The following is a 7,705-nucleotide window of genomic DNA, read 5'->3' on the forward strand; positions in this document are numbered from 1 at the left end:
GAAGGGGTGGGCACAGCGCGAGGAGCCGCCCCGCCGCCCGTGGGAACGCGATTGGTGGTGGATTCCCGCGGAAATCATGGCTCCTTCCCCCGCACCGCCCACTCCGCCCGCCTGGCCTATTGCAAGAACTTCACAGAGGCGGGCGTGGCCGGACTCTGTACTTTATTGAAATCTTGGGGCGAGGGGAAGGAAGCGAACACTAGGAGGCGCCAGACCCAGTGACTGGAGGCCGGTGTGGGCGCGCCCCGAAGAGGAGGGTAGGTCAGCGGTGGTTGAGCAACTTCCAGCGGCTCAAACCTACACCACAGCCCAGTACATGATTCCAGTCTCACACGGGCCAAATAAACGAGGCATGCGGGCCGCGAGTTTGACATGCTTGTGCCAGACATGTGAGGAAGCAGGGCCGGGCTGATGTGAAACTCCAGCAGTGAGAGTGCAGGGGTGAGGATGAAGGATGAGAGTTAGTGCGATCGACTCCAGCCTTCACATTGGATGACGCGAGTATCCTTAAGACACTCCGCCACCTCTGCCGAGAAGCTCACCTTTATCCTTGCTGATCCACCTCTCCACCCATCCTCGAGAAGGGAAGACCCTAACCATGGGGCAGTTTTACTCCCCCGCTTCCCGTAGGATGGGGACCCTTCGTGGGGTACTGCTCTCCAGCCCTTGGGCCAGAACTGCTTCCCGCATGGAGCAGGAGTTAGCACAGCTTTGACTAGCCTTGTGCCTCCGGGAGGCTGGGCACACGCCTGATCACTCTCAGCCCACGCTGTCCGCAGACACAACTGGTCCCCCACTCTGTCTACCATCCCTCACCAGCAGTTGCCTGAGACAGACCGAGAGATGTGCGGATGGCCTGCCTACCTTGAGAACATCATAGGCTTTCGGATCAGAAGAGCAGAGTTCAGGTTATTTTTATCCTGTTTACTAGCCCTGTGCTCCTGTGCAAATAATCAAACTTCTCTGACCCTTGGAACCCTCGTTTTCCAAATGAGGGTGATTTTACCCTACAAGGCTGGGAAGTCTAAGTGATCTAATGGAGGCAAAGCACCCAGAGCAGAGGCAACATAACCTCACTCAAGTGTTGTTTCTTTTCTTTCTCCTCCGGATTCTCTGGATCATTGCCTCATCTCACCCTCAAGCTAACTCTGAAAATAACGATTATGGGTTAGGTTTCTGAATGTCACCTGAAAAATTCAAATTGTACCACCTGCATCTCAACTGAGAAGGGCTTACCGTAGCCTAACTCCCCTCTGGGTTAAAATCCCCTTTGGTGATGTCCAGTTCCTGACGCGAAGCAGGCACTGGGAAAAGTGGTCAAATGAATGAGTGGGTCTGATGCAGAGAGATGATATATCCTGGGAAAGTCTGTTATGGGGGTGTCCAGTTGTCTTCATAAAAAACATTCTCATCATCAGGGTGACTGAAGCTGACATCATAGTCAGGCGGCGGAGTGAGAGGCTCCAACCTGGGGAGCGACTCCAATTTGGGGAGCATGCCCAAGCTCTGCAGATCAAGAGCAGTGGACGCAACTCGTGGTCCCCGAAGCCGAAGGCTGATCGGAGCTCTCCCAGCACTTCCTGGGGCCATAGACCCCTCTGAGCCCACTCGCCTTTCCACTCTGGCTCTCCTGGGCACCTCTGGATGGTCAGGCTGTCCCTCCACAAGTCCTGGGGAGATTACCACACTGCTGTAGGGAGGTGGTTGATCCAACTCTTGGGGGTGGCACTGTGATTCCAACACCACGGCCTCTTCATAGGGTGGCACCTCAAAGGCTTCATTGTCCCTGACGAAGGAGAAATAAGGTCATTGGTGGCTTACTGAAAGGAGCCCTTTTCTATCTTCTACCAACAAAAGACCCCTCCATAGCCTCTGCCCCCTCCTCTCACTGATACCAGTGATAGAGGTGGAAAGCAGAGCCTGTATGTCTGAGAGACTACTAGAGAGACACAGGGAGAATGGGCACAGCACAGCGATTTTTCATCCGGTGTGCTCCAAGGATTTTAAAACATGCAATACCTGACTACTTAGTCAAGGGCACTGACCTTCCCCTTAGGCTGTCTAAAAGAATAACAGTAGCCATCACAACAGTAGCTGTATGGTGTGAATGAATCAAAATTATACCTATTATTTTTGTCAGATTGGCAAAAAAAATACATTTTTTGGTGTGCTGCAGAATTTTAGTAATTAGTTTATGTGTGCCATGAGATGGAAAAGGTTGAAAATCACGGGTACAGTATATTCCTTCAATCCCACCCACCCTTTGACTCACCAAGCATTGCCTGAGGCCCCTGGGCTCTCCGGCTGCACTGATTGGAACACCCGTTCCAGAAAACGGGCCAGCAGGCAGGCAAACATGAAGAAGCCACCCAAGGCCAGAAAGAAATAAGCAACAGGGACGGTGTCCGGCTGTATGCCCAGCAAAGCCAGCCCCAGGAAGAAGGAGGCACAGCACAGGTAGAGAAGTGGCTTCTCCAGTCTCCCCCACAGCTGGCTCGGCAACATGGCCCCTCCCCAGGCTCCTGCAAAAAGACACACAGCTGTTGTGTCTCGACCAGCAACTGGCATCATGGCTGGGACAGATTCCAAAGTAACCATATCAGACACCTTCTGGGGGTTTCAGGCTCTTCGACCTCAAATCAAATAAATGGCCAAAATAAATGGTCATCAGTGTCCTCTCCAGTTCTGTAATTCTCTGTAGGTTCACTCTGTACCGGGTCCCAGGGTATCAGGATGTGTGGAATAAGCCAGGACACCTGCCCAAGAGTTCTGATTCCCAGCCATCAAGCCAGTTTACTGCGTCAGGGACCTGGCCCCCTTCCTTTTTCCTTCTTCCCTGGATTCTCCCAGTTCTATCATTCCACATCAGGATCTAGTCCTGGGTGGGCCCTGGGACCTTGGGGTTCACTGACATCTCTGGAATCCAGGTGATGGGGCAGGCCCTGCCCTTTTTCTATTACTGCTTGCACTGGACCTCCATTCCCCAGCTGCCCAGCCAGGGCGCCCAGTAAGACCCTGTTGGGGTGAGTAGGGAGTTGGGGGCACCACTTACCTCGTGTCTGACCCCACCTTCACATTTCCTCCACTCAGTCCATTCTCGGTTGGAGGGAGAAAATGCACATAGACACAACATAGCCACAGGGCCACAGCTAGGAGAGAATCTTACAAAGGCCTAGGGCCATGGACAGAAGCCAGATAACCTCTGACCTCTCTACACTTCACTCCCACCGGAGTCCTCCACCCTCTCCTGGGTCTAACTCAGTCAGCTCACATTTCTAGTTTCCTGCCTGCAGTAAACAGGGGCTGGGAGGTCGGTGGGAAGAAGACGCTTCTTTCCTTTGCAGCACAGCGGCAAGGCAACTCGCAGGCAACCATGTCAGGAGTTCCCTGAACTCTGCACAGCAAGGACTCAACAGACTCTACAAAGGGGCCAGGCCCCCTCCTTACACCCCTGCCCCAATCCCATGACCCTCCCGCCACCTGTCACTCACCTTAGGAGTTCCTACCTCACCAGTCTGGACCAGACACCAAAGAAAGTAGGTTGTGGGGGAAGTGGGAGGAGGAGAGGAGGTGGAGCCCACTGGCCCCACCCTCTTTTTTGCTCCAGTCTCAGAGTTCCAGCCCAGGCTTCATTTTCCCCCCTTTCTCCATCAGGCTGACCTCTTGGGGCCCCGCCTTGATTTTTTTTCTCACTCCATCCACCCCCTTCAGTGCCTTAATGAGAGTGCTTTCCTCCCACCCCTGTGAACTTTGTACATAGGACCAGAGTTAAAATCACCTGTCCTTATCCATTCTCAATTCACAGTGTATTCAGAGCAGTTTGCCTTATGTTGAAGGAATATATATTGTGCCTGCGAGCAGAGATCACGGTTTGTTTTAATCTCTGCAGATCATACCGTGCTCTGCAGACTGTAAGTACTGCTGTGGGCCTGGAATGGCGTGTTCTGCTTTCACTGCCACAGTACCTTTTCTATGAACTGGTTGTTTTCTGCAGGCCTGTAAGATGAGTCTGTGTGTATGCTTCTTGGCACGGTTAACTCTTGATTCTTCAAAAGCCACCTCTAAGGTCATGCCTGCTGTGGAGGCTGTCTCCTCGCTGTGACCACAGCACTTCATCCTATTCCAGTCTCAGCCTTTACCTGTTTCTATAGTAATTTTCTGTTTATATACTTTTCTTCCACTGCAAGAAATCATGGAGAGTGATTAGTTTTCAGTCATCTCTAAATCCCAGCAACTAACTCAGGCCCTGACATATAGCAGGTGCTTACTAAACACAATGGAGGCCCAAGACCCACTCTTTCAGTTGTGGGTCAGGCAGTAAATCTGGGTGAGGGAGATGCTGGGAGGGGAGGTGCAGAGTGGCTGGCAGCACACCTTGTCCTTGAGACTCAGAAGGACAGACAAGGCTGGGTGCCATGCCTTCAGAGAGTTACCACTGGACAAATGGAGGGGAATAGCAGGTAACGGGGCAGAAGTCTAATCCCAAGGACAGTCATGGGGCATAGCCTGGGCTGTTGCAGTAGATCATGTGGAGCCTATGTGTGTGTGTGTGTGTGTGTGTGTGTTAACCGTATAATAGTGGAATGCCCATGATGATGAGTCTCTGTCCCAGACCGACGGAGAGGAGAGGGAAGAGATGTAACAGGAAGGCTGTTGTATAAATCAGGTGTGTCTCTGTCGACATTGGGAATGCCAAGTGCGAGGAGAGCTGATTGTTATTTTGCTTCCACCAATTTCCTTACTGTTCAGCTCTCATATGGGAAAAGTGTGGCTGGGGTCAGAAGAATTTCAGTCTGCAGTTAATATGCTAATAGAAGGGAACTGGCCAACAGCCCTTGGTATATATAATAAGTGTAGAGGTAAGAATGTCTAAACCTGCAGAGAATTTTTATGAGTTTATTTGAGCCAAAACTGAAAATTGCTGGGAAGCAAGATCTAAAATGCTCTGAAGAATGACAGGGTTGCAGTTTCTTTTATGCATTGGGAATTAAGGAGAGAACACAAGGAAGGTGGAGAGAGCAAGGTGGGCAGGGATGGCATTACAGGATAAGTTTGCGTGCTCTCTTGAGGGGGAGTATGTCTTCAAGGGGTATTACTTCTGGTATTTCAAAGTTGTGTTTAACCTAGATGCACCCAGGGCAGGCTTAAAAACCTTTCAGTATAGAAGTGAAAGGCCCAGGGCACAACTACCCACTGTGACCTTCCCAGTTAGGAATTTATGATTAGATCCCCCTGTGAGGTTACTTTCCCTTTTCATCCACAACATCTGGTAACATGTAATTTTCCCTCCTTTTTTGATTTGTTTCCTCCAGTTGAATTCTGCCGGAAGCTGGTCCATCCTTGCTGCTTGACACAGTTGCTGCAGGAAAGAAACATCTGCACAGCATATGTTTCAAGGGACCTGGCGTATATGGCATACTGTTCTTAATATGTTTGCTCCCCTACTTAGCACTATGTGTTTTAACCAAGGTCACCTCTCTGAGAAAGGTTGTTTCCCCAGGTGGGGATTTTTCCCTGGAGTTAGGGATTAACAGGACTAAGGAAGGGAATAAATCAGTAAAACCTCTTAACTAAGTGCCAGGTGGGTAGTTAATCACTTTAACTATGAACAATCACGCTTAAGCTACATAATCTTTACTTAGGATAGGAATGGAGATAACAAATGCCCTAACCTTTGGAATAGAATGGATAGGATTAAAATCAACTGGTATAAATACAGATGTAACAGGAGAATAAAGACAGAACCTGGCTGGAGGACCTGACTAGAGAACCTGGTTAGGCTGCTGATCAACTGAACGCAAACTCCGTGTCATTTCTTCTTCGCCGACTCTATCCACACCTTCGGGAACCCCTGGACCTGCTGAGGTTGGACCCCAACAGAATTCTAAGAAGTGTCATTACTGAGATAAGCAATTTGAAAGTGTTTATTGCCCAGAATACTCATGGCCAAATTGCTTCCCAAAGCTCTTATTATTTTCTTTATCAATTTAGCATCCTTAGCAATTGCCCATCCATTTTCTACTTGCCTACCTTCCACAAACCACCTTCGTAAAAGTTGGTTGACCCCTCTCATCTGGCCACTGTGCCCAACTCATTTGTGGGGATAATGGCAAAGGGAAGTGAGGGGCCCAGACAGCGTGGCTCAGTGGTTGAGCATCAACCTATGAACCAGGAGGTCATGGTTTGATTCGCAGTCAGGGTATATGCCAGGGTTGTGGGCTCGATCCCCAGTAGGGGGCATGCAGGAGGCAGCCAGCGAATCAATGTCTCTCTAATCATTGATGTTTACCTCTCTCTCTCTCTCTTCCCCTGCCAGGGCTGACCAGCAGCCCCTGAATGATGGATGAACAGATTACCCCAACACAGTTTCATTATGGGGGAGAGGGATAAGGGATGGCCCAGCTGAAGAAGCCAGGCAGCCACAATTGCCTGCCTCGTTAGCCTTTTTTTTGTACAGCAGGTTGAGATAAAGTTTATCTTTTAGATACAATCAGCAGGTAAGTAATATTGGGAGGACACATGTGTTTACATTGTCCTCCATGCAAGGCCACCCAGGGATTAAGCATAAGGATTCCAGTAAACACCCAGAGGTCTGCACATGCACAGACCGGTTTGGAAAGGTCAAGGAATAATTAGGGGCGCCACCTTCAACACTCCCCTAAATCTCCCCTAAGTCAGAATTCCAATAAACAGGGAAGATGGCCTTCCACACACTTCCCTTTTCTCAGAATATCCTCCTTACAACTTTCCATCCAAGTCTCTTGTGCTCCTCAACATCTCCCTTCCTCTCTGAAATCAATATAAACATGTTTTTTAAAAAGGGAAGTGTGGGGACAGGGGAAAAGGGAGAAGCAGAGATCATTGACAGACTTCCAGTGAGTCTACCACTGAATGCTTCTCTAAGACTATATTTCTGTGATTTTGTGCTTCTGAATATGGGTCTGCTTTATACTGTGACCAGCATGTGTGCATTATTTTGTGTACTGCTCACTGTGCTAAATTCTTTATGCAAATTAAGTAATTTAAAATATGTAATAAGAGGTACTGTTATTATGTCCATTTTATGGGTGAAGTCAGACACTTGAGGAAAATGTATAGCTAATCAAGGGTGGGGTCAAGACTTGAACCTTCAATCCCAGTCCAGAAACCTGGCTCTTAACCATTATGCCCACTCTAAACATTCTTTTTGGCTGCCCTCATAATGATAATTTAATGAAACACCTGTGATATTCTAAGACCTTTATTCTGATCTTCCCTGGAGAAGTGGTTAGATGCTATTGCCTGTTGCAAAGGCAGCAAAAGAGAATATCAGAAAATGACGTAAGATATTGACTATAAGGCAAGACTGGGAAATTAAAATCACAGGCTCTGTATCAGGATGCTTATCATTTATGAGCTCATTAAGTCTGATTGTGAAAGGTAACACTTGTAACTGAATGGCTCTGGAAGCCCAATGTGCGGGTGATTTCTTCTAAAAGGGTGTTGGTGGTAATATATATGTGTGAAGAAACAATTTGGCCCACATCCATGATTTTCATTTGATCCTTAATAACAACCACATGGGGGCAGTCTGATGATCATTTTCATGTTATAGCTCAGAGAAAGTACATGATTTGTTTCATTAGAATCAAACGTAGAATCTTGACCTCTTAACTTGGTTGAGAGTGTTTTTCTGTCAGTTGCCTTTCAGCTCTTCAAATGTGTA

At 48.5% G+C, this 7,705-nt stretch overlaps 1 protein-coding gene across 3 annotated transcripts; it reads right to left on the reverse strand.

The window, feature by feature from the left end:
• Positions 1-145: 145 nt before the first annotated feature.
• Positions 146-5,373, reverse strand: TMEM139 (transmembrane protein 139). Of its 3 annotated transcripts, none has more exons than XM_006767978.2 (3): positions 3,966-5,373; positions 2,273-2,522; positions 146-1,786 (listed from the first exon to the last, which is right to left on the reverse strand). In XM_006767978.2, exons 1-3 carry the CDS (start codon positions 4,114-4,116, stop codon positions 1,372-1,374), a joined length of 816 nt encoding a protein of 271 aa, XP_006768041.1. In that variant the 5' UTR covers positions 4,117-5,373; the 3' UTR covers positions 146-1,371. The 3 variants fall into 3 exon arrangements, with proteins under 3 accessions (XP_006768041.1, XP_006768043.1, XP_006768042.1); XM_006767980.2 differs by having other exon boundaries at positions 3,492-4,047; XM_006767979.2 differs by having other exon boundaries at positions 3,053-4,047.
• Between the last annotated feature and the right edge of the window lie 2,332 nt (positions 5,374-7,705).

Source organism: Myotis davidii, unplaced genomic scaffold, assembly GCF_000327345.1.
Source record: "Myotis davidii unplaced genomic scaffold, ASM32734v1 scaffold22, whole genome shotgun sequence".
Classification (NCBI taxonomy): Eukaryota; Metazoa; Chordata; class Mammalia; order Chiroptera; family Vespertilionidae; genus Myotis; species Myotis davidii.

Excerpts from the sequence above, each read along its gene's own strand:
- TMEM139 (XM_006767978.2), bottom strand. The coding sequence starts at position 4,116 with ATGAAGTGCTGTGGTCACAGCGAGGAGACAGCCTCCACAGCAGGCATG. Across the intron at positions 2,523-3,965 it reads ACAACCAGTTCATAGAAAAG|GAGCCTGGGGAGGGGCCATG; the intron begins GTACTGTGGCAG and ends GTCTTTTTGCAG. Across the intron at positions 1,787-2,272 it reads GGGGCCTCAGGCAATGCTTG|GGACAATGAAGCCTTTGAGG; the intron begins GTGAGTCAAAGG and ends CTCCTTCGTCAG.